Source organism: Manihot esculenta, chromosome 17 (genome assembly GCF_001659605.2).
Source record: "Manihot esculenta cultivar AM560-2 chromosome 17, M.esculenta_v8, whole genome shotgun sequence".
In the NCBI taxonomy this organism is placed as follows: domain Eukaryota; kingdom Viridiplantae; phylum Streptophyta; class Magnoliopsida; order Malpighiales; family Euphorbiaceae; genus Manihot; species Manihot esculenta.
Genome location: NC_035177.2, coordinates 1,870,047 through 1,896,502, shown reverse-complemented (window position 1 = coordinate 1,896,502; position 26,456 = coordinate 1,870,047). Strand labels below are relative to the sequence as shown.

Genomic DNA, 26,456 nt, shown 5'->3' with positions numbered 1-26,456 from the left:
AATTGGAATGTATAAAAATTGACATGCTTGCTTATTCGGTAAGAATTATGCATGTTCTTGCTTATCGTACTTGATTTTCGCATGTTCTTGCTTGATAATAACACCTATTTATGCACGCAATATTGGAATGCTAAATCAATAAAGTTTTGTACTATTTGCCATAAGTTTCTCATCTTGTTAACCTTGGTATATGATATATGTACTTTGGTAATGAATTCAAATAGTTTCAAATGACATGCATTTACATTGAACAATTGATATATTGAATTAATTATACTTGGCCATAGTAAACTTAATAGGAGTCGAGGTTAGCTTAAGGGTATGATATGTCATATAAACATACAGAGTTCGTAGTACTACTATCGATACATGATCTATATTTGAAGTTACATATCATGTATTTTATAAGTATGGCCACAGAGCCCTGCTATCACAGTTTTGGCCTCTGAGCCTACCGTTTGGCACCCTGTATCTATCGTTATAACTCTTTATCTACCTAGTCAACTCTACTATGTGTTTATAGGGGCTGAGAGCCTAATTAAGATTGATACTCGATTTTGTGAAATTATCAGTGAATGTTGACATGTCAGTATCTATTGCATACACTAAGCTATGGTGATTTGCTATAAATATAAAATGTGCAATAGAGGCAAAAGAAGATATTTTTTTTATTTGAATGTGAAGGAAATTCTTATCGTGCACAAGGATATATATGACACTCATATTTTATACCAAGAAGTTTGATAAGTATGTTTTGTATCATGTTAACTACATTTGACAAGCTTATAATTGTTTACTTAGTTATATAAATGTGTTTACTCTATTTTATTATTTATTTGCAACCACTCATTGAGTATTAGCTCAGCGTTTTAGTTTTTAACTCATGCAGGTTGTAGATAAAGTAGGCACAACGGAGGTCGTCAGAAATCTTCATCAGACATCAAGGCCATTATCATAGCTAGTCGTTTTGAGTCTCCGAGTCATAGTACAATTATATTTTGGCATGTACATATTAAATAGAGTGGGTTATAAAGGTTATGTAAATCAAATCATGTAATTATGTATGGATAAAGAAAAAGAGCTAAGTGTTTGCATATGATGATATCCATGGAAAAATAAAGGGTGATATTGTTATGAAATATGTGATAAATTAAAAAATAATAAGATATCAAATGACAGTTGATAGTATAATTATAAGTGTAATTTTCATATGTACTGCAGGTAGAAATGCTGATGAAACAAAAAAAACTCTGCCAAAATTTTGGTTTAAAATCTCACATTTACTTTAATCACTTTATGAAATTTACTTAAACTATTTAATAACTTGATAATTACAGATAAATGAAATTGTTTAGATTTGATATATCTAAAAAGGTATAGTTTGTGACAGTCCTTACTCTGTCTACACTTTGTTGGGGTAAGGGGTGTTACAGAGGGAGCGACGATGGGTCTTCTTCTTTACGAACAACAGAGAGCTAAACCATAAAAGGGTAAGAGTTCTCTTCTTGTGAGGACAGAGGATAGTCTTTGGATTTGAACGAAGAAATTGAAGAAGAAAAACAAAGGTTAGGACTTGGGAAGAGCGACGATTTCGTTGATTTTCAAAGATAAGAGAGAGTTGTTGAGGGTAAAGAGAAGATTGAGGGTTGGAGAAGAGAAAGCAAGGGGAGAAAGAGGTAAAACATAAAAGGGTAAGAGTTCTCTTCTTGCGAGGACAGAGGATAGTCTTATGGATTTGAACGAAGAAGTTGAAGAAGAAAAACAAAGGTTAGAACTTAGGAAGGGCGACGATTCCGTTGATTTTCAAAGATAAGAGAGAGTTGTTGAGGGGAAAGAGAAGATTGAGGGTTGGAGAAAAGAAAGTGAGGGGAGAAGGAGGTAAACCATAAAAGAGTAAGAGTTCTCTTTTTGCGAGGATAGAGGATAGTCTTGTGGATTTGAACGAAGAAATTGAAAAAGAAAAACAAAGGTTAAGATTTAGGAAGAGCGACAATTCCATTGATTTTCAAAGATAGAGAGAGTTGTTGAGGGTAACGAGAAGATTGAGGGTTAAGAAGAGAAAGCAAAGGGAGAAGGAGGTAAGGGTGGTGTGACTAAAAGAAAGATAATATATTATTGTTAGGGTTTTGTTAGGCTGTATATACAGTGGTGGTTCAGTTCGATTTTTTTTTATAATTTCGATTAATCAAACTGAAAATCAAACATTAGAAAATAAAAGATAATTTAAGATTTTAAAAATTTTCTCCCATGTGAATTAACACTGGGCCGTTTCATATTATCAATTTAAAATTTGATTTTTTTTAATTTTAAAATTTTGATTAATTATATTAAAATTAAAATTAATAGATTAAATTATAAAAAATTGAGAAGGTTTAAATTTTATGTGCATCAAAATATATGGTACTATAAATAAGAATAAACGTTCCTAAAAAAAAGAAAAAGAATAACGAAAATTTCTTTGTTTTTTATTTTACTAAATTAAATTATAATATTAGTCTACAAAAATTAATATTAATATATAGCATCATAAACGACTTAAAAATTATCATGCACACGTGGCTAAACCCTGGAGCTGCCCATTTTGGAACCCAAAACCCTTGCGGACATTATACTGCACTGGAAACGGCATTCCTGCGAAGAAGAGAAGCGAAAATGGAGGAAAGAATAAAATACTTGGCATTGGTAGGAGCTGGGGCTCTTTTGGGCGCTGGTTCTACCTTGTTGCTTCTCAAGCAACTTCCAAGGCAAGGAAATCGAACTTTTTTCTTTTTAATTTATCAGGTTTTCTTGGCAATCAAACATTTCCTATTTTCTTTCTCTCTTTTCTTTTCAAATTTCAGTTTTATAATTATTTATTTATTCTGTTTCCTCTATTAATGTAATTGTGAATATTTTTCATGTTAATGAATGCTAGAAATTGATTTTCTATCCTGCAGAACCTTCGCGGGAAAAAGCAGTAAAAAACCTATGGAAAATGGTATGCTCTTATAAGTGGACTATTTCCTTATTGCATTTTTAAAAATAAAAAATAAAAATTAAAAATCCGAGTATTATTTGCAAAAAATGCAATTTTTTGTTGAAATGAAGCACAATTTTCTGTTTAAATTATAAATTTCTTTCAGATTCGAACTAATTACTTCTTAACTACTTGTATATAGTTTCCATATTATGTATTCAATTGATAAGTTTGAGGGAAGTTAAGGTGCTATCATTGAAAATGAAGTTACAAGTTAAAGCTTTTTAACATGTTATTCATCTAAACACATCATCATATCTATATCCTAGCTTGGGTAGTGCAGAAATATGCCTGAACATATTGTTTTCTCGATAAGCTTAACGTCCCCTGGTTAAAAAAAAATGGAGCATATCAATAATTGAGGTTTAGGATATAAAAAGCATCTCTAGTGCCTGGGACGCACTTCAACTTTTTATCTTAACCCTCCATCAATGGAAAACTTTTGCAAACATGAATTTCTAATTGTATTCATTAACAGGTAAAGAACTTGTACCTGAGATGTCTTCACGAAGCTGCGCAGTTGCTGGTGACGGGAATTCTGGGACGTCTTGTCCAGACCTTTTAACAGATGAAATAGTTTCTGAACAATTGACCAGGTAAGGTAATTCAATTTTTCCTTTGTTTAGAATTTTGGAGATATGGATATGCCTTTCCTTTTTCTCTTATAGTAACTTCAAGTTACAAAGATTGCCTGATATTTGGTCAGAACTACCTGCTCTATATATTTAATGCAGTTCATTATTATGTTCTAAGGCTAGTTTTTGAGGGTAGTAACATGTATACTGTGGCATTTAGGAACATACAATTCTTTGGCCTTGAGTCTCAACGCAAAGTGACCGCATCCTATGTTGTCATTATTGGTCTTGGAGGAGTTGGGAGTCATGCTGCTTCTATGCTTCTGAGATCAGGAATTGGGAGGCTTCTCCTTGTGGACTTTGACCAGGTATTTTGAATCTCAGCCTTTATTTCTTTGTTTCTTGGTCATGATTTGTGATTATTTGACATTTGATTGTATTTATTCCTGTAATTTCTCCCCCCTTCTCTCTCTCGTCTTCTTTTTGCAGTTTTATTATTATTTCTATTAGGTTTATGTCCTTTCTCAATATATCTAAGTGTGGTTATAACAATATCAAATTATGGATTGGTGATTTATTCTGTAATGTGTCCCTCCTAATTACGATATGTTAGCTATAAATTGTGATGATGTAAAGAACAAGGGCTTTACACAGTGAATTTGATGCAGGACTCAGTTGTTTTGCTTCATATGGTGTGAAAACTTGAATGATTGGTTAGGGTTTTTACTGAGATTTGAGCATAAAAGAAGTGCTGGTATCAGAGGAACAATTGGCAATCTGGATAGCAAAGAAATTAGGGTTTGGAAGAGAAGTTCATATAATATGCAGATCCTAAAAAATTCTGTTGCCACTGGATCGTGCTAGCTATTAAGCAAGGAACTGGGGCAGGCAGCGCTGTTGGCTCCACTTGAAGTGCTCTATACTGGTGCATGCTTTGTAGGCTTAAGAGCACACGTTATCTAAAATCTAAAACCACAAAAGTTGTGATATTGATTTTTATTTTCACTATTAAAGTTTTATGGTCTGGTGAAGCAGACCCAGTTGTTTCTTTAAACTATTGTGAAGCTCAAAAGTTTAGAGGATCAAAGAGGACCAAAAGACCACCAACAAGGGGGAAATAAAACATGCTTATGTGCTGATAAATCCTTGTTGCTTTCATTGCCGCATGATTGGTTATTATTTTATAAGAGTTGAAATACTTCATTGCAAGGTTCAAGTTTACATTTTTGGTGACTTATTTACTTGTTTACTTTGCATGCTATTAGTTAAGAATTTGTAACCAATTTAAACATTTGCAGAAATAGCTAATGGACCTAGTAAATTAATATCAAGATTTGCCAATACTTTCTTTTTTGTGTTTCATAAATCTTTGTACCCATTTTATTTCAAACTTTGTAAATACCTAGTGCTTAGGATCCAAGGTATTTGGTTCTCAATTTTAGTTGCATCTATTGTTGATACGAACACTGATGGCCAAAACTGAAAAGATAGAAGAAATTTGCCTTTGTCATGGCCGTAAGTCATAATTTATATGATTATCTAATGCCTGCTCTTCTTTGCACAAAAAGGTTTCTCTTTCATCCTTAAATCGACACGCTGTTGCAACACGAGCAGATGTTGGTATTCCTAAGGCTGAGTGTCTCAAGAAGCATTTCTCATTAATTTTTCCAGAGTGCCATATTGAAGCAAAAGTACTATTATATGATTCATCATCTGAAGAAGAAATTCTCTCAGGCAACCCTGACTTTGTTTTGGACTGCATTGATAACATTGATACAAAGGTACATCCACACACTTTTAAGCTTTAACTGGCAGCAGATTTGTGGTTCTTTAGGGTTAGGACTTGGGAAGATCTGATGCTAGTTTCATACTGTATTAAGGGCTGTGTGAAGAGTTTAGGATGCAAGAGCAAATCATGCTAACCTCTTTATGTGTTTAGTGTTAAGGAAGCACTTCCAAATTATTTGATAATTTTCGGACAACTTTCAGGCCCTGGTAATTGTTTATTTTATGATGGACTACTAAAATTGAGTCTATAAACAAATCAAACATTTCACACTATATAATGTGACATATTCTGATTGATTGTAAACTTCAACTTGTTACATATTAACTATAAGACATTCCACTTTAAAATGCTTAAAGTTTCGTTGTAATAGGTGGCACTTCTTGCAGCATGTGTGCATAGGGGTTTAAAGGTTCTATCTGCAACTGGAGCTGGTGCGAGAGCTGACCCAACAAGAATCCGTGTGGCCGATTTAAGAGAGTCAACAAATGATCCATTATCTCGATCTGTAATACTTTTTGCTTCCTTTCAATTTTAGATTTTTTAGTGTCTTCAGATTTCAATTATTATTTGCTGTTGTACAAGTATGTTGCATAACTATTTCGTTTTTTATAGACAGTGAATACTGAGGATTCCCACATTAATTGTGTGTCAAGCATGCTCATGCTTTTAGACAACTGAAACTTTAGGTGTTGCTGGCATCAGAACCAGCATTTATGTTTCTTTCTTTTATTTTTCCCCTATTCTATGCCTATTTGCTGTTGTCAAATTCTGGTTTTGCTGGTCTTAGTACATGAGGGGTTGTAGACTTATCCTATTAGGTTAAATATCAGGTTTGTTAGCTTACAATGTTAAGATTTTGGATTCCATGTTTTAGAAATAGTAAAAAGTTGGCTGTGTGGTCAGCTATGTTTGTTAGCGAACCACTGTACACCATCTTAGACAGCATTCTTCTTCTATAGTGCAATAATACTATTTGTAACTTGGACATCTGCGCTAATTGCAAATCCTGAACCCACAACAGCACAATTTCTGTCAGCCTTATTTGGGTTTGCCTGTAATATTGCATGAGATTTTATTTTAGTTATTTTCACCTTCTAGTCTTTGTTTTGGATGTTTGTGTTGAGTTGCTTTAGTGGTTAAAAAACGAACCTCATAAAGGGAGTAAAAAGATATAAATGTCCCCCACAACTGATTTTTTTATTGCAACACAATCCAGTTTTTGGTGCATAGAGCATATGTTGTGTTCACTGGTCTACTTCAAATGGGCATACTTCTAGATTTTACGCTTAAAAGCCAATTGTGTTATCATGTGGTTGCTTGATCTTGTCTATTAGGCTAGATTGGCCCCTGCATATTATAGTTGTTTCTTTTTCACTATTACCTTTCCATTTTTCCTTTTCCTTTTTTATTTGCAACTACTATTTTACGAAAGTTTAAATAATTACCCCAAATTTTGTTTTTGACGTGGAGCTGTTTTGCAAGACAGAAGAAGTTGAAAAACTTGGGACTTCCTTATTTATCCTGAATTCTGCCCATGACTATTATCTTTTAGCTAATCCATTAATGAATTGCTACAATTTATGTTATTTGATGATTTATGCAGAAGTTAACTGAAATTAAATGTCTTTGAATCCAGTTGATATGCTTTCCTAGTTCCTATTTCTTGCACTAGATCTTAATGTACATTACACCTTTTAGGTAAGACACCGTCTGAGGAAAGATTATGGTATTGATGGTGGCATCCCTGTTGTGTTCTCACTTGAAAAACCTAAAGCGAAGTTGCTTCCGTTTAAGGGACCGAGTGGAGAAGAAGATAATCCTTCTGATTATCAGGTGAAGATGACTACTAATCCCTAAAGCATATACTAATTACTACATCTCGTCAGTAAATTGAATAATTGACACTTGAATAATGTGGGTGATTTGATACCGCAACTCTTAGAAGCTTTTGCCATTAAATTACATAACAAAGTAGTTATTCACATCAATTCGTTTTTTAATACAAAAAGTTTGTATTATTTCCAATAGGTCTAATGTCAATGATTCCAACTCCTTACCTTGATATCAGATAGTACCAGGCTTTAGGGTTCGCATAATACCTGTCCTGGGCACCGTCCCAGCAATTTTTGGCCAGGTCATGGCCTCATATGTTGTGACACAACTAGCTGGATTGCAAGTTCAAATGGAGCCTGTGGTAAACTTTGATTTGGACCATTATCGGATGCTTCATCAGCGCCTTGTTGAGCATGAGGAGTCACTATATGGTACAGCAATGGAAGTGCAGGTATGGGATTTACCTTTAGAAATGCATTGGCTTGTTCTTTCATGGTGCTTGGATTAGATTGTCTCTGAGATTGCTGCCACTTTGATTTTCATGTAATTTTTTAGGGGAGTCCGATATGACCATATGATTATCTGAGTTTCTTTTTGTACTCCCACTAAAGAGCTAGCTGGAGGATTTAAAGCATAAGAATTGTTTTCTTTTTCTTCCTATTTTCTTTTATAAAGAGCTAGTTAGAGGATTCTGTTACGTATTATAGAAAGAAGAAAAGAAATGTAAAAGAGGGAAACATGTAATTAGAATTGGAGAGTAAATTGAGTATAGATTCATAAAGTAGTTGAACAGCTGGAAGTTTGTTATCCCGCTGGTATTCTATTAGAGAATAGTATATAAAATGTGTAACACACATGTAGAGAGGTATTGAATACTATTCACGTTTCCTCTCTAATTTTGACTTCTCTCTATTTCATCTGCTGCTTCTTCCTTTCTTCTTCTAATTCTCTCTTGAATCCCTTCCTCTGTAGTGTTTGGCAATTCTGCTACAATATAATTGGTATCAGAGCAATGTTTTGAAGCAAGCCTTGTGTTGATCATTTCAATAGAGTTGCAACATGACTAGATGGTGGGTGCTGATTCTCTTAGATTGGGTGGGTTGGAGGAACAAATTAGAGTTTTGCAAGAAGAGTCTAGGAGAACTATGGAATTGCTGAGGGAGAAAATCAAGCAGAATGTTGTAGTGACAAAAAATTCCATTATGGAAGTATTTTGATCTCTTCTTACTGAAATCATGAATGATGAGGGAAAAGGTGTCGTCAATGAGGAGAGTGTAACTAATGGGATTTGAGTGTTGTGGGAAGAGGAATTTTACCCATACCCAGAGAGATTGAACCACAAGCAAGGATTGGGTTCTGGGAGTGGAAATTCTGTTGGGGGAGCTGTTTGGGTCTTTAGTTGATCATGAAGCTATGGAAAAATATCTTCCTAAAATTAAATTAATGACTTTTGATGGTAAGGAACCTAGAGTGTGGGTGAGAAAATGTATCAAGTTGCATGGGGTTCCTCTATCTTTAATCACTGACGGAAACAGTTAATTCCAGCACTTTTTAGAAGGAATTGTTTAAATTGCTGGGCAGATCTCTCTGTTACAGTTCAGCTTATCACCCACAAAGTGATACAAAGTGATGGCCAATCTAAAAGGCTTAATCAATTTAAAGGCATACTTAAGAAGTGACTTTCACAACTCCGTTTAAATGGAGTAAATGGCTGTTATTGGCAGAATGGTGATAACAACACTGTGTAATTGGCATGCCACCCTTTGAAGCGCTTCATGGTTATCCTCTAGCTCTATTGACATTTTTGCCTACTACCGAGACATCAGAGGCTGTTGTTTCTGAGTTCTTTCAGAAGAGACAACATATATCGCAGTTACTTATAGAAAATTTGCAGGCTGCTCAGATGAGAAAGAAGCATCAAGCAAACAAGAAGAGGACTAAGAGAGCATTTGAAGTTGGAGATGGGGTGTTCCTTGAACTCCAGCCATACAGACAGACGTCCTTGGCTGTGAGAAAGTCCTTGAAACTCTCAGCCAAGTATTATGAGCCATTTCAAATTGTTTCAAAGATTAGTCAAGTTGCTTATAAGTTAGAGAGCTGCCTCCTAACTCTAATACACATCCCGTATTTCATGCCTCCTTATTGAAGAAGAAGGTTGGGGATAATACCTATTCAAGACCTGCCCACCATTTCCACTGATAATTTTGCAGTAGCTCTTGAAAGCATTCTGCAGACAAGAACTATTTTGAGAAATGGACAGCAGGTTCTAGAAGGCCTTGTTAAATGGGTGTCAACCTTCTTGTTGAAGATGCCACTTGGGAGAACTAGACTTTCATCATAGCTCAGTTCCCTGATTTTAAACCTTCTTATCATGGAGGGGGTATTGTTACATGTTATAGAAAGAAGAAAAGAAATGTAAAGAAGGGAAACATGTAATTAGAATTGGAGGATAAATTGGGTATAGATTCATAAGGTAGTTGGACAGCTGGAAATTTGTTATCTGGCTGGTATTTTGTTAGAGAATAGTATGTAAAGCGTGTAACACACACGTAGAGAGGTATCCTAAAAGATCAATACAGAAATACTATTCTCCTTCCCTCTCTAATTCTGATTTCTCGCTATTTCATCTGCTTCTTCTTCCTTCTTCTAATTCTCTCACAAATCCCTTCTGTTCTGTTTAGCAATTCTGCTACAGTACAGATTCAAAGCTTAAGAATTGATTTCTTTAAGAATTGATTTCTTTTTCTTCATATTATCTTTTTCAATCATATAAAAGGGACAGCGTAGGAATTGCCGAGTGTTGTGTGGAATGAGTTGTTTTATGCCAACAATATAATTTTATTACCGTGTTCGGATATAAGATGTACTTTTTGGAGATCATTCCACCTTTGTCAATGAAAAATGTGAAAATTTCACATATTAATTGTATTTAAAAGTACGTATTGTTGCTTCCCAAGTGCAACTCTTTCTTTTTCTTGAGATTTCCATGCAGATGCATTAGTAGACCTGGCCAGGCACTAGGTCAGAACTTGAACAGGTCAAATCCAGGGTTGACTTGAATCATGACTAGACTGACTGGTTAGATACTGGGTCAGAACTGGATTTTTTTCATTTAAAAATAAAAAAATTGAAAAAGTTTAGACACTTGGATTTGATCAAAACTGGATCGAACTGGGTTGAACAGAATTGGAACTGTGGGAGGACCTTGGGGGATAGTTCATGTTCATACACCCGGTGAACTGGAGCTGCCAATTTCAACCAGGAACTAAGCTTTGATTTCTCAACATAAACCAACATATTGGAAATGTTTGGATTCTACTAAGACTGTTGGCATCTATTAGGTTTGTGTACAATGTATATAACACTTTTGATTAACTTTTCTGCCTTAGAATTAGCTTTTGTTAAATCCCACATCGGTTGTAGAAAGGGGTAATGTGCCTCTTATATGAGCCATAGGCACTCCTCCCCCTTGAGCTAGCTTTTGGGGTGAGTTAGGCCTGGCCCAAATTTAACATGGTATCAGAGCCTCCCCATCCGATGTTGGGCGCCCTATAAATGTGCCACGTACCAGTAAAAAATTCTGGGCGTGAGGGGTGTGTTGAATCCCATATCGGTTGTGGAAAGGGGTAATGTGCCCCTTATATGAGCCATAGGCACTCCTCCCCCTTGAGCTAGCTTTTGGGGTGAGTTAGGCCTGGCCCAAATTTAACAGCTTCAAATAATTGGAAGCATTGATGCTGACCCATTTTTGTTTCCCCTGTTGGTCAGCATGCTGGCCTTTTAAGACAGATACACGTACATCTGAGGTTGGTTGTGCTTCTTTTTAAATATATTATTTAATATACTTTGTGCCATTTGTTATAGGTAGACATTGAGGAAGTGAAGTATATTGCAAAAGAGTTGTGGCATGGGCGAAGTGCCAGGGACCAGTCTGCAAAAGATGTTGGACGTGGAATGTGGAGATCTGTTAACGAGTTAATGCTTGTGAGGTATAACTCGCTTCGTACTACATCTGTCTAAGCATCTAGCAATCATTGATATAATGTCTAAAGCTGATAATCATTCCTTTTTTTTTTTCAAATTATAGTAATCCAGAATTAATGTGTGGAAAACTTGTTATCATTAAATATTCAGCTAATGTCAAGAATTTCAGCCACTGATGGACATTGTTTTCTTATTTTAAAAACCTCAGCATTATGGTTTGTATCGAGTTAATGCGGGATTGTTTTTTATTGAAATAAATACCCATTTGGGACCACGGTTTCAAATCATAGTCACAGCTGTGGGTAACGGAAACTTGCGTGTAATGGTCATAACATAACGGTAACAGTCTGCCACTATACAAATTCTTTTGAAAAATTTGCAAAGATCATGAAATTAACAAATATTTAAAGATATAATCACAAGTTATACATCTTAATAATAAGTACAAATATATCTAATAAACACAAAATCTATAATTTTTAAACAACATACATAATAACTAACTTCAATTACCACTAGAATGAACGTTTAGCATTTATATTATGCAAAATAATTTAAAATATTTGAAGAAACTATATTTTAATTTAAGGTCATGTTCTCTTTTATACTTACTGCCTATTTTTCATAAATTTTTAATCTTGTAAATTCTATAATTATATTTTATACTTAATACTTAGTTATCGTTTATTACAGCTTATAAGATCATAAAACTCATTTAATAAATTAGTAGCAATGATATTAGGTTATAATTCTAAACTTTTAAAATTCTGCATTTCTAATCTAACATTCTAACTTCTAATTATTTTTATTTATATATTCACTAAAAAATGATTCAAAATTATCTAAAAACATGTTGAAAAAATAATAAAAACTTATGTCCTGAGTTTCTAATATAAGTTATCTAACATTGTAACTTCTAATTATTTTTATTTATGTATTCAATAAAAATGATAAAAAATATCCAAAAATTGTTGAGAAATAATAAGAACTAAATTTTTGCTCAATAGCACTTCAAAATCACTTAGTATCTTGGATGATTTGAGCTGTTGGTTAATAGCACTTGAAGAGTCTTAAAATTGAGAGAAAATTTAGAGAAACTTGAGAGAAATAAAAAAAGGTAAATTTTGGCGTGGGAGGAAAGTGGAAGGCTTCAAAAAGTGAAGAAAAAAGAGCCTTCTACCTTAAATAAGTCATTCACTACATTGCAAGTGGTCTCCTGTAGTAATTCTAAAGATTTCTACCCATCAAATGAAGGTAATGGCCTTTATGGCCATTAAGTTGTGGCCAATAATTGCAATAATGGCCGTTACCGATTCAATTTTTTTATAGCCGTGAAATAATGGCCTTAATGGTCACTGTTCTTTGGAAAACCTTGAAGTAACAGTCGTTAAGTAACGTAAAGGCCATTATTTAAAATCATGTTTGGGATGTAAAAGTACTGATTACTAAATGAGCATTTTAGTCCTTGCTTTTTCAAATAGAACTTTTGTTTTCAAATGGAACTTTTATTTTCATCTTTAAAAGATGAAAAGAAGAGGGGCTAAAGCGTTGTTTTATCTAAATAGTCTTTGACTAAAAAGTTCTTAAGAGAATGGCTATGTGATTGAAGGTCTAACATGTATGTTTTTACATAATTTGAAGATTATTGAATTTGATTTCAGATTTGCAAATATTATTTTCCAGACTGATCTCTTGCAGTTGACTGCAATTAGTTTATGCATTAAGGCTTAATTGTTGTTTGTTGATTGAATTTTGATTTTTGAGAAAGCAGGGGGGAAGTATGAATTTTACTAAATTTGGGAGTTTTTCTTTTAGTGATTTACCCTATTTCGTGTGCTTCTTTTTGTCCCCTATCTTTGATTTATTAGGAGACACAATAGAATTATCATTCCAATTCTATGCCATAAAACTCCTTCACCTTGTGAATTCAACTTTGAATCTAGGACTCTGGGTTTAAATTAAAGTTGTATCCAAGGTCACAGTGTTGAAATGTTATATCATTTCTTTTAACAACTAAAATAACTATTAGTTATAAAAGCCAAATGGAAAACTGAAAAGAACTTCAGTACTTGCAATTTTACCTATCCTTTTTTTTTTAAAAATACGTATTTATAAAAGTAGTTGCAATTTACACAAGAAGTCAAAATTGAGTTAAAAAAATATTATGTTGATTAGAATGAAAAAGAAAAATTTTATAGTTTAATTCCCTTCCACTACACTTGCTGATCTTTGTCCCTCCATTCCTCTTTTTTCTTTATCATCCCTACTTCCTAGCACTGGTGAAATCACTAGGATCAAATTTTCATAAAGTTTGAAAATTTAGTAAGATCGTGTAAAACTACATGTGCAATGATTTTTTTTAAAAAATAATTAGAACATCTAAACACATTAAGAATGCAGAAAAAGCTAAAAAGTTATCTTGTTTGTCTAGAAATAGTCTTCTAATGAAGTATAGGATTTCCAGGTTGTCTTGGAAAACAAAGCAGCTTAGAAAAGCTCTCTTGTCCTATCGGTCAGTGAGCAAGCGATGTTGCCAATAAATGGCAAAAGATATAGCCTTTTACCTTTCTGGTGTTGCCTGGAGTATGCTATGCTAACTGCTAAATTATCACTGAAGTAACTCAACATTCAATCAAGGAGCATTCCTGTCCAGTTACTTTCTGAAGCTTTAGGACGAGCAGACTTGAATCAAAACCAAAACAAACTTATTCGGTATTTGTAATTTGGTTCATTTTGGTTTTGGTTTCTAAGAGGTTCAGTTAATTCAGTTTGAATTTTATGGTTGAAAAACCAAAATAGAATAAATATATTGAATGGAAAACTGATAAAAAAAATCAAGCCAAACCAAATTATTTCAGGTTCACCTGTCTTTGATATCCGCTATAGAAGATTCCTCTCTCTCTCTCTCTCCCCTTTTGCTATTCATTTCCGGGTCTGGCCATATTCTATTATGTTGCATCAAAGGTAATGGACATGTGTAATTATGACCGCAGGGCTGGACTCTTGATTCTCTTGGCGCCTCTATTTAATTTGAAGTGTGTTCTGGGGATTTCTAATTCTTTTGTGCATTTTACATTTAGTTAGGCAATTTTCTTTCGGTTTTAGTAGATCTAAAGTGAGAATTATATAAAATACATGAAAAACTCTGGAATTGCTGTATGTTTATATGTTTCATAGCTTAAAAGGGTCTGCTAATACAAGATGTTATCACTGTGAAAGGTTGTTGTATTATTTTTTACTCAATTATTATTTAAATCTTTTTTTTATTGGCTTAACAATTAATTGTCTTCTCAGGTGGGACATGACTAAGCCAGCATCTGTGTCAAACTTAATTCTTTTAAAATTTAAAGAGGTATTGTTATTAAGTCTTCTAGCAAAGCATAGAGCTTTTAGAGTCTTGGAAGCAAACAAAGTGCTTATCTATTTTTGCAGTAATTCATTGCAAATTGTGCCTTTTTCTCCTTCTATGTACCTCTTTATTAAATTGTATTCCACAATGTGAAACGGTCAATGAAAAACAATTAAGAGCATTTCACTTATGCTTACTTTGATATATGGGTTCTTGCAAAATTCTGTTAGGAGTTCTATGATTTTCCTTATATGCCTTTTTGTCCCTTTCCTACTAGTGCTGCAAGTTGCATGATACCAAATTTAACTTTGAAGCTTCTTCAGCCGTTAATTAAACCCTGTTTACCATAATATCATCCTTCAGTTTGATCCTTAAAATCAATTTTGCTATCATGAATTCTTGAGTGAGAAAAGAAATTCAAAGTTCGCATATTCCCTCATTCCTGACGTCTCACCATAGAATCCTAAAGAAGGCCTTCATTTGGACCTGGAGAAAATAAAAGGTTGCAGTTCTAGTTTGAATTTACATGATCTAAATTTCTGTTGAACAAACATGTACAGGTGATTATGTGAAGTTTTTATTTAGTATGTAATAAATATTTAATGTATTTGTTTGCCACTTTGGGACCACTGTTCACTGCTCTGTACATATCTTTTCTCGAGAGAAAAGGCAACTGGAGTGACAGGAATGTAGATTATTTTGGAAATTTTGAATTACAAGTTTAGATACTAATGGAAGTTCTTCCCTGGCTGCAGGCAGATGAACATGAATCGAGGACACTTGATGACATCAAGGAAAACGAACCAGAATTTTTTAACCAAGTCACGGCAGTTTTGAGACAAGCTGAGTTGGACTTTAATTTGTAACAGCATCAAAATTTAGATGGAGGTGAGGGGAGAGCAGCTTCTCGGCAAAATGAAGTCATCCATAATTTTGGTATTTGTTCCTTACCTAATATGACAAACATAGCACAGTGCTTTCAGTTCTTTTCCAAGAAAAGTTGATGTGCTGTATGCAATTGTATTGGTGCAGCATGTGATCTGAGGCTATACATTAACAGAGTTTTCTTTTGTTAAAGCTTAAAATTTGGAGACTACAGGATCAACTCCTTGCTGCCTTGTGGAATAAGAAACCATTTTTTCTATTCAGTTTTCAGGATGAGAGAGAAATATGTGTAAGAACAATGAAATGTCATGTTATTTTTCGTATTACATCTCCCTTTATTCATAGATGCAGGTGTGATTGTTAAGGGTTTAGTGAGGATTGTACTTGGTCAGCTTCCAACTCGCAACTTTGGGAAATAGTATATTGCAGTCAAAACTATCCATTGAAACCATTACATGATTTACCACGATTGTAGATTATCTATATAAGTTGTTGAATGAATCTCCGAGCAAGTTTATTCGATAATCTAAAGTGTTTTTGGAGTCGATGGAGGGATCTACTATAGCTAGTCAGTGGTATCTTTGGGGCTTTTATCCATCACGATTTTGGTTTCTTTTCTTTCTTTCTTTCATCGTATTTTACGGCTGACTTGTTCAACTTTCAACCACTTGTGAGCTCTACCTATTGAATCTCTATGTAATTCATCTTTTGGAAGACTTCTACTCTGCTATGAAGTAGTGGTGTGTTACTGGCTGGCTATTTTTTCCTTCTTCCTCCTCCACCAGCGATAGAGATCTTAGTGCTCTATAGACCCGATTCCTTGTTCTTTATTGGTCCTGTACGTAGCAGTCGTAGTTAGAGCTGCGAGGAACCTTGGTGTGTGCACCCTTTTCTGGCCTATGAAATCACGCTCGGTGGATGGTGGTCACCGCTGCTTTCGATTTTGCTTTATTGTCGGGCTGAGTTGGAAATCCGTTCTAACCAGGGCTTCTCTTGGGTCGAGTAGTTGATGATTGTAATGGGCTCGGCTGGACTGAGTGGAGTGGATTATGGGAGGTAATGAGTTAGATTGAGCTATCGTTATTCTGCTTGAGTGTTGCCAAGCTCTTTGTATTCTCTTTCAACTTTAGGACCTTGCTTAATGAATCATCTATTTGTGGGGGAAAAGAAAAACAAAATCTAAGGGAATCAATTTTCTTAAATGTTATCAAAAGGTGAAATATAAAATCCTATGTATGTATTTGAAGCTAATATAAACTCTGACATCATATAAAATCAAGGTTTTTTTTTTTTTTTTCAATACATATAACATAAAGTTTAATGGGTGTCAAATTAAATATTTATATTGAAATTTCTATATATAAATGCATGAATTTAGTCTTCAATAATTTCACGAAAAGTACTTTTTGAAAACATTTTCCATGATTTCTTACTTTTGAAACAGAATGGGTCATGAAAAACATTTTCCTCAAAATGACTCCTTTTGAACAAGAAATCATAATAATAATTTCTTTACATGACCTTAATCTTTCATTAAACCTTGGGAACTAGATAGTAAAGAAAAAGGAAAAATTACCTTTACCTTAATATTTGTGTTTTATTTATGAAAACTACATGTAAAGATTACAGGAAAATGATGATGATCATAATTAAAAGATGAGAGGACCTTTTTTGATGAAGTCACTACCTGAAAACTCTCTAACAAGTGAAGGAAAAAAAATATTGCAAATTCCATCCAACCATTAACACCCAACTTCACCCCCTTGAGAAATAAATAAAAGATCCACACAACTCCCAAGCTACGCTTCTAACCTAAAATGTCATGAAGCTGCTGATCCCTTGATTGGAACCAAGTCGACATTTCAAAAACTTAACATCTGCAGAGGAGACGTAGGTTCATCAACTGGCAGATTGCAATGAATCTGATCTGCAAACATCCCCACGACAAAGTGGACATACCCTGTAGCCACAACCAAGTTAACCAAATGCTTTTATATTAGATCACTGCGATTAAATTAGCAAAACTGAAAAAAAAAAAAAAAAAAGGGAAAAGGATAAGGGACGCATCTTGGAAAAGGAACATATACTTGCAATTACTGTGCAATGCATGAATTGGATCACAGCTGTGGCACCAATACCCATATGAACACAGTAATAACAAAAGCAAAAGTTAAGATATGATCTCCATATTAATCTTCTCACTGAATTGGTAAGAAGTAGAATAATGTAACCTTACTTCAAGAATAATGTTGATACTGACTTATCGGATACATGGTTTGCTTAAAGATTATTTCACCAAATAAAGGACTAATTCAACATCAAACTGGAGGTTGGCTTTTATATTTGTTGGCATTATGATTTGGAGACAGAGTGAGGGCGGCAAGGGGAGAAAACAGGTTGTTTGAACTTCAAATGTGCAATTCTTTTTAAAAAAAAAATAAAAATAAAATCTAGACAGAAATTTTTTTTTATTTTTTATTTTCTAACATATAAACAGTTGCTGTGTGTGAAACTATGTGATAGCTAACAGGTTCTAATTTATTGAATTAGGCAAGCCTAAATGAGGTGAGGGTAAAAAATGTAAAAATTAATAAACAACCAAAATTAACACCAAATAATCATAGATATAGCTACACCTAACCAAACTTGGAAAATAACCAAATATTCAAAGCATTCAAAATAGAAAATACATAAAATAAAAATAGAATACTATAATAATTTTTTTTTCCCTGTTTAAGAGAAACTATAAGAACAACTTCAACAATGAAGCCTAGAACACTAAAATAACTTGTTAGAAAATAAAATAAACCCAAATCATGGACATTCAGAAAACAAACTCCAGAATTTTGATACCACAAACAAACTCAAAAAGCATTAATATGTTGTTAGAATAAAGAGGAAGGGGAAAGCAATTCTAGATAGCAGCAGATGACCTAAATCACATGTTACTGTTTCATATTTTAGGAAGGACAAATAATCAAGAAATTGATGACTTCATAGCAAGTTGGTAAATCCTAAAATGAAAGACCCACGTAGCATTGTCAGTGGTGTTAAAATAAAAGAGGATAATTTCATATAAACTAGAAACTGGAGTCTGACAAGCATTAAAGATGACAGAGATAATGAAAGTAAATTGAAAACAATGTATGAGGAGACGGATTAAAGGAGCATGAGTGTTGAAAATGGAAATATAAATGGTCTGTGATCTTGGGTGGTGGTTGAATGAGATTCCAATGACTTTTTACCACCAGCAACCAAATTTTGATGACTTCTTGGTGTGTCAACCTAGATTCAAGTGGGTCCTCAAATTCTGAGCAAGTGGTACTGTCTTTTGCAAGTGGCAGTGCTGGGAGGAGGCGGAAATTAATAAACACGGCTTTCTAGATCCACGTGCTTGGAACAAAGTGTGCTCCTAGGCACATAATGCGAGTACCCCTTAAAGGTTGCCTGCCTTTCTCCTGTAGTGGGATTAATATGGAGCCTTAAGCTCTAGGCTTGCCTAAGGCACACCTTTAATAATATGGAATTGATCACCCACCACACCCTCCCGAACACAAACTTGAGGGAATTCTATTGATGATATTAAGGATGCATGACACATGCATAGATGATTACTTGTATAGTTTGCAACATATTTGCTTATCAGGGGGAAAAACTATTTTTAGTTATAATTCAGGATTCAATATTTTTAAAATGATGCAATTACAAATACACTCATACCTATGGATCTCCTTGAGCCATTTGTCTATGCATGCTCTGTGAAATTCATGATGGCAAGGCAGTAACCGCATGCTGTCCCCTTCCTCATACTCCACAAGGCATATATAGCATCTATTATCAGAATAAATAAATAAATAAGGGGTTTAAGAATACAAAAATATATATTAAGGCATGCAATTTGAACTACATTGATTTGAACAAGAATATATTGTGAATAACTAGACAAGATTATGTACAGCACACTAAGTATGAAAAAGGAAGAAACATGCTTTCAGTGACAATGGCATCTACTATTGACCGTCATTAATACTAAAATAAAACATTACACTATCTAAATCCACTTAGCAAACAGAAAAATATTTAAACATTTTGAATGAGTTTCTATAAATATTTATCTATAGATGATAATATATTCAACGCATCAACACCTTGCATCTATCATGCATGATATCACAAGCAGATCAGATGTAAATGCCTACCTGCAGGTTGCCACATGAAGTGTTTGGAAAATGTCCTCCAATTTTATATGATAGAACATTGGTATCTGGTTGGTAGGTGCAAAGGATTTAATTTTGGCAACTACAACTGAGAGCTAAATTGTTGAACGGCAAGCCATTCCTCAGGGTTTTATGGGAAGTCAAATTGTTCTCAAGTTCCAAAGATACAGACACTATTTTGGCATGGAAATTTAAGATTTTTAATAAGTAGGTTTCAGGCCTCATTTCATGTAGCAATACAAAATTAAAAGCAAAATAAACAAAAAAAAAAGAAGTTATGCTGCTTGAGTTTGAGGCACAACACATGCACGTGTTTGCATTAAGGGTATTGCACGGTTCTTGGGGATCCAAACTGAAGTACTAAATTGAAGAACCGTATCAAATTGTTAAGAACCATACCAGATCGAACTTATTTTACAATTCTAGTTCAGTTATGGTTTTCCACTAAGAACCTAACCAGAATTGAGAATCGATTTTTTCCACATGTTTTTCTATAATTTTTTGTAGATATATTATATACTTTGAACATAATTATATATATTTATATGCACTAACATTATAATATATGAGTATTATAACTATTATATTATGAATTACGATTTACCTATTATTATTATCTTCTTGTTGTCTACTTTTACTTAATAAATTTAAGTTATAAAAATACTAAATCACTTCATCATTTTAATTACAAGTGTTTTACTATATTTATAATACATTTAATCTTTGTTACTTATGTACCTTATAATTAAAGATTATATAATAAAATGGATTAAAATGTATATTAAATGATATATTATTGTTTTCATGCCTAATTTTGTAATATATGCATTATATATTTGTAGATAGTTTAAATGTATATTATGTATATGATATAATTTATATTAAAAAAATAACTTTAAGGCTTAAATGGTTATTCTAGTATGATATTTCTATGGAAAAATTCTATAAATTTATTTTAAGAACTGAGAACCGAATCAAAACTGTACAGAATGAATCGGAAATGAAGAACCAATAATCATACCAAACTGGAACCAGAATCAAACTGAAACTGTATTGAATTTTAGTTTGGTTTGCGGTTCCTCGATAGAACCTGAATTGGAATTGGAATCGGAACCGGAACCGCACACCCCAAGTTTGTATGTGAGCATTAAGACTTCATTACTTGCAGCTTAGCATATAAAAGTTGTCAAATTTGAAGTTTTGTGAACATGATTAAAAGTAACATACTGCAAACTAATCCACTATCCTATAGTACTTATCATGAAAAATGATGATTCTTGAAGATTCTAGAGTTATGCTCCAACCCGACAATCTTACCACCAAAAAGGCATAACAAAAGAACAAGCCTTTAACAAAGAAAAATACACACATTTCCAATTTTTCTTATTTTGTAAGCAATTTTTCAATATTTTCAACATCTAAAATTATATATTCACTCAAGTAGTTTGGGAACCAGATCCCAGTAAAGAAATAGGACTAATATCCAGTTGAGTTGAGTAAGTCAAAGAAAAAAATAATCACCTGAAGAAGAAAATGGCTATAGAGGTTCAAGACTAACTATAGTGCAGACACATCCCTATAGCAGCCATGGATGACAAAGAACTCAAGATAATTGATGGAACCAAAAAAAGGCAGGCTTTCTTGAACATGCTTTTGTCTGTAGTTCAACTTACATCATACAAATTGTTCTAATAAAACATGAAATAAGCAATCCTCATATATAGATAGATGGAAATAAACCTTTGCAGTTACTTTTAATCACTCATTCAAATAAGACATAAGAGCAGTTCCATCTGAGATAAAGTAAACAAAAATGTAGATGTAAGAAATAAATGCTTACTGAGCTGCCTCTTCATGCTGTTGCTTTTGCAACTTTGAGTATAATTTGACTGGTAAGGATTCCACTACTTCAGTAGGTGCAGGTACAGATCCAAGCGAAGACATTGATGGGCGAGAGGATAGCACCACAGATTGCTGGTGAATTTCATCCAGAACCTAATTAAAATAAGTACAAGATATTCAACTTATAGAGATTTTCTTGGCATAAAAAAAATACTAAAGGATGACTATCACTGAAGGTAATAGCATTTACCTCAAACAGAGCTTCAGCTAACATGACAATTCTTGATATGCTAGCTCTAGCACTTGTGTCATCATTTAAATTGGCATCCCTATTAGTTACACGACATGTACAATGGCCTGTTCGGTGATGACCGGATGATATACAAGACCTCTCATGTCCAGACAGATTCTCGAAACGACTTCCCAGTCGCTGAAGAGCACGAACCTACACCATTTATATGCGGTCAATTACAAGACAATGTCAACCATTAAACACCGAGGGAGGTACAAGGGATGATGAAGGGATGGGATTTAGTGCAAAAGTGTCCCTTTTATTGCTTAACAGGTTAAAAAAGGAGTTCAGGCAGTAGGAAAGCAGAAAATATCAAATCTAGATAACCAGGTGGGAAAATCTACCCAAAAAGTATATCCTAGATTCTCTCAAATGTTGGCATCTCCATACTACATGTATTGCACATCAAACAACAGTAGAACAGTAATTGTCATAAAAATTTTCCAAGCCAAATATGATGTGTTATCTGCTAGGAAAAATGCCTTAACAGGGACTTACAAACCTGAGATCGTATTCTCCTCCTCCGCTCAAGGAAATTTGACCTATGTTCCAGTAGGTCATGATACCTGGCATCTCTTGATCTTGTAGTTTCTAGATCATGATCGTTTATGCTGAACAAGGAGCTAGAGGTGCCAGGAGGAGGATAACCAGAGGTAGTTGGAGATCTTAGAGTATTGCCTTCAGATTCGGACGGCCTCATTTCACCACCCAAAGTTTGTCTCCCACTAACCTGAACGGCATCTCTCACTTGTCTCTCTTGTTGCAAAGGACAAAAAGTAACGTCAGATAGTGATGACCGACGAAGAACTCTGTCACGAAGTCGTCCCACACTGAGGGTGCGACTAAAACGAACATTTCGGTCAACAGGTTCTTGTGCTCCAATCCGTCTATCAGAAATTCTAGTCTCAAAACTATCTGAATCACTAAGAATTCTTGGAGAATGTGAGGTTAAATCAATCCCCACTCTGGTGCCACCGCGATCTCTGCATTGATCATGAACAGAAGAATTCAGATTGCCTTCATTATTGTCCAAACCAGATGCTCGATAGTGACATCCCAAATTTGCAGAAGAGCCTTCACACTGTTGTGTATGAGTTCTATTGATCAAAGATGTAGGCAGCAAGTTGCTACTTTGACGAGTTTCATTCCCATCAATGATGCCATTGGCAGATCTTGGTCGAAAGCGAATCTCTTCTTCATCATTGAGCATTTGGAGACTTGTAGAAGGGATGCGGTAAGGCCTGGATGACCCTAAACTGGTTGCTCTGCTTAGTCTAAAGCTTACATTACCAGGAACAAAACTAAAGCGAGAGAGAAAGCTACTTTGAGATGTCAAGGATGGAGTGGAAGCAGCTCGGGCAGAGCTGTTACCCATCCTTGAGGTAGTATTAGTGATACTTGCTTGATTCCATTCATCAAGCTCAAGATTAGAAGATACACAAGTTTCATCAGATTGTTCGACTTTAACCTTTCTGTAACATTCAATTTTGACCTGATCTGACTCTCCTTCCCTCTGGCTAGTAGATGAAGTATTGCCTCCAGTTTCTTTGCTCACATGATCAGAAACCTGCACCATTAGAAATACAAATTTAGTCATTGAGGACTAGCATATCAAAATCTACATTGGTCATAAATCCATTAGCAGCAAAGCAATATGCCAAAAAAGATCACTCTTTGGTAGTCCAACTAAAACAGCATTCATCCTAGTATACAATTAATTGTTACAGTTTTTTCCTTTCTTTTCTGTGTTCCAGTAGTTAAGCTGCACAATAGCAGATAAAATAGCTCCTCAGGCGGTAATTTGGACCTAAGAACTTCAACCATGCTTTAACCGCTTGGATGTCCCCTCAAGGACAATTTTTTTTTTTCCCTTTTGATTGAAACTGCTGGAAGCATCCAGATCAGTCCAAAATTATCAGTTATTCAAGTTAAAAACTACAATTTTAAATTGTCTACCAATATTGAATCTGTATATAATTTAAACCAAAGGGATTAAGATACTATTTTCATATAGTGAGACTTTGTAGAGCAACCATATGTTTAAACAAAGGTGCAAGACACATAAAGCAATAATACTGAGGCCCTAGCCTACCGTGGGATGTGAGGCACAGATCTATTAAATTGTGTATAAAACAAGCACACAGCTATGTCGACTTGTAAAGACTAGTAACAAAATTCAACAAATCAAAACAATCCATAGTAAAACATCAACATTACCATGAAAAATAATTGATAAGTTTTGTTCAGCATTCATCATATGCACATAATAGTGCAAAAGAAAACTATTACTACTCTGCATGGTTCACCCAAACACAAAACACACACAGAATTCTAGTGTCCGAGCTATTCCCAGATCAGTACGTAAAGAACTCATAATTTGTTCTTCCTCTTGCGTTAATCCTTCTTCTAGAATTTCTGAGAGTAGCACTAAACCTGGAAGCACTTGTGGATGGTTAAGGACAGCTTCAATTCAGGAGTAAAGCGGAGAGCCAATCATGTTGTGAAATTCACTTTTATATGTTAATTTTATGTAATTATGTTTATTACATTGTCATTGGCAGGACCTTTCAGAAGTTAAAATCTTACCACAAAGGCATTGAAAAAATATCAACCAACCAACTGATCACTGGACAAGAACCATATCCACATTGCATTTCAATTCAAAAGATGGAAAATTTGAAGAGAGAGGAGTAATAAAGTGACTGACATTATTATCATCATTGTTAGTATCACGAGACCCAGAAGGCGCTCCAAGACAAGAAGATTGGAAAACCCTACTGCCTGTACATTTCCCCTTTCTTCCGCTCCGACCACCACCGCCACTTTCACTTGACGATGACGATGACGATGGCGATGACGATGCACCACCACTGTAGGCCTTGCTCCCACTGGATCCCATCTTCGCTACAAACTTTGCGATGAAAATGTCACTCTTAATTTCATCATAGCAACATCAGAGAAGTACCCACTACCTTATTATTCTCCAGATCTGGATACTGGACACATATAATTATACCATAATAATGGATTTGAAAATATACAAAAAGAAGCAAATTTGGTGATAGAAAAGGATATTGAGGAGGGTTTTGAATTGGCAGATCTAGAAAGCGAGGGAAAATTGCAATGTGAAAGTGGAGTAAAGGGCAATTTAGGGGGTGAAAATGGGGATGGGATTAGATGGGGAGAGGGACAAAGCACCTAGCAGAGATAAAGAGAGAGAGATTAGAAATATTTCTGTTTTTGTAAGGAAGTGAGTGAGTGTGGGTTTCAGAGAAAGGGGAAGCAGGAGAAGGAACATGGCTTGTTGCCCATTTTGAGGCTGGATTTTTGGGAGTGTGTCCTGCTGGTCGCTGTATCACCACTTGCCATGGATGACCTGGTGATCTGCAATTGCCTGTTGCTGCCTGCAACCTCAATTTTGCCACATCACTTTTCTTTCGTACCAAACATGCCCTCAGCCTCAGGGTTCTTGACTGCAGTGTCTGTGTGGTTGAATTTAGACAAAGCTGTTTAAATTTTAAATAAATTACATTTTAATCCTTAAATTTTAAGAAAAAATATTTTTTAGTCCCTAAGGTTTAACGTAATTAATATCTTCCATTTTTCTTCTCTTTCATATCTTATCTATTTTCTTTTAATATAATTAATAAATTGATATTCATAATTTCTTAAATTTTAAATTTATCCAAGTTAAAGTCATTTCGGCCATACTTTTATCAATTTCTCAATTAATCTTTTTTGAGAGAATTATCGAATCTCATAAACTGATGAATAATATTTTTTTAAATATCTTATTTATTGATATCAAGTGCCTTTTTACCGTGAAAGCTACGCTTAAATTGTATCAACATTTCAATTCAAAATACTTCCTAGTTTCTATTTAAATTTAAAATTTAAAAATTAAACTAAAAATATCAATTAAAAAATCAAATTAGAAATAACATGCTAAAATACTTATCTTATTTATTGCAACCACTTTAATCAAAATCTATCAAATATAAAGATAATGCATATCCATAAGATTACCTCCTTGAAGAAAAATCTTGTCCTCAAGCTTGTACCCCTGGTTCAATAATAGGAGACTCTAGATCCTTCAACTCTATCCAAAATAATTTTTTGCACTAATGGTTAAAAGAATATGTCTTATTACAATTGTAGCAAAGGCCTTTAGCTCGACGTTCAGCCATTTGTGTCCTTCTAAGTCTTTTAACAAATGGAGTTGATGTGCTTCTGACATTTGAAGATGTTGCATTACTATTCGCCTTGGACTCTTGAAATAACTCGTAAGTTGTTATCATCTGCCCAATTATTGTTTCTTTTGGAATGTTTGAGCAAAATTCATTGTTGTAACTAAATTGGGAGGGTTTTATAGTCCCACATCAAGCTGAATAGTCTCAGACAATCCTGCAGTAAAAAAGTCAACTTGTTGGTTGGTTCGAACAGTTGTCGTTCTTGCCAATAAGGATTGAAATTAGCATTGATAATTTTCTATTGATCCAACTTGCTTCAAATTCACTAACTCCCTCAAGGGATTGCTACGCAAAAGAGGACCAAATTGCAAGTTGCAGTTCTCCTTGAACACGTGTCATGTCATTCTAGGTTCTTTATGTTCAAGTCTGTAAAACCAAAATTGAGCCTTACCAATAAGATGGAAGGCCGCTAGATTGAATTTAT

General features: G+C 34.3%; 2 protein-coding genes across 11 annotated transcripts; one reads left to right on the top strand and one right to left on the bottom strand.

Moving 5' to 3' along the window:
* Positions 1-2,571: 2,571 nt before the first annotated feature.
* LOC110605710 (tRNA threonylcarbamoyladenosine dehydratase) lies at positions 2,572-15,929 on the top strand. 8 transcript variants are annotated; one of them, XR_002486441.2, is made up of 12 exons: positions 2,573-2,744; positions 2,937-2,977; positions 3,495-3,612; positions 3,812-3,959; positions 5,160-5,372; positions 5,751-5,885; positions 7,079-7,213; positions 7,449-7,664; positions 11,078-11,202; positions 14,492-14,549; positions 15,302-15,482; positions 15,625-15,929. XR_002486441.2 is itself a non-coding variant. In XM_021744360.2 (11 exons), the coding sequence occupies exons 1-11, from the start codon at positions 2,653-2,655 to the stop codon at positions 15,410-15,412; spliced, it is 1,392 nt and encodes a 463-aa protein (XP_021600052.1). In that variant the 5' UTR covers positions 2,573-2,652; the 3' UTR covers positions 15,413-15,929. The 8 variants fall into 8 exon arrangements, 4 of the variants coding, with proteins under 4 accessions (XP_043808777.1, XP_043808779.1, XP_021600052.1 ...); XR_002486440.2 differs by having other exon boundaries at positions 15,579-15,929; XR_006349286.1 differs by lacking the exon at positions 14,492-14,549 and having other exon boundaries at positions 2,572-2,744.
* Positions 15,930-16,986: 1,057 nt separating this feature from the next.
* On the bottom strand, positions 16,987-25,264 carry LOC110605224. Of its 3 annotated transcripts, none has more exons than XM_021743638.2 (6): positions 24,490-25,262; positions 22,285-23,349; positions 21,741-21,935; positions 21,489-21,643; positions 19,152-19,262; positions 16,987-17,391 (listed from the first exon to the last, which is right to left on the bottom strand). In XM_021743638.2, exons 1-6 carry the CDS (start codon positions 24,679-24,681, stop codon positions 17,331-17,333), a joined length of 1,779 nt encoding a protein of 592 aa, XP_021599330.1. In that variant the 5' UTR covers positions 24,682-25,262; the 3' UTR covers positions 16,987-17,330. The 3 variants fall into 3 exon arrangements, with proteins under 3 accessions (XP_021599330.1, XP_043808776.1, XP_043808775.1); XM_043952841.1 differs by lacking the exon at positions 16,987-17,391 and adding an exon at positions 17,398-17,554 and having other exon boundaries at positions 21,489-21,622; positions 24,490-25,264; XM_043952840.1 differs by lacking the exon at positions 16,987-17,391 and adding an exon at positions 17,398-17,554 and having other exon boundaries at positions 24,490-25,263.
* Positions 25,265-26,456: the final 1,192 nt, after the last annotated feature.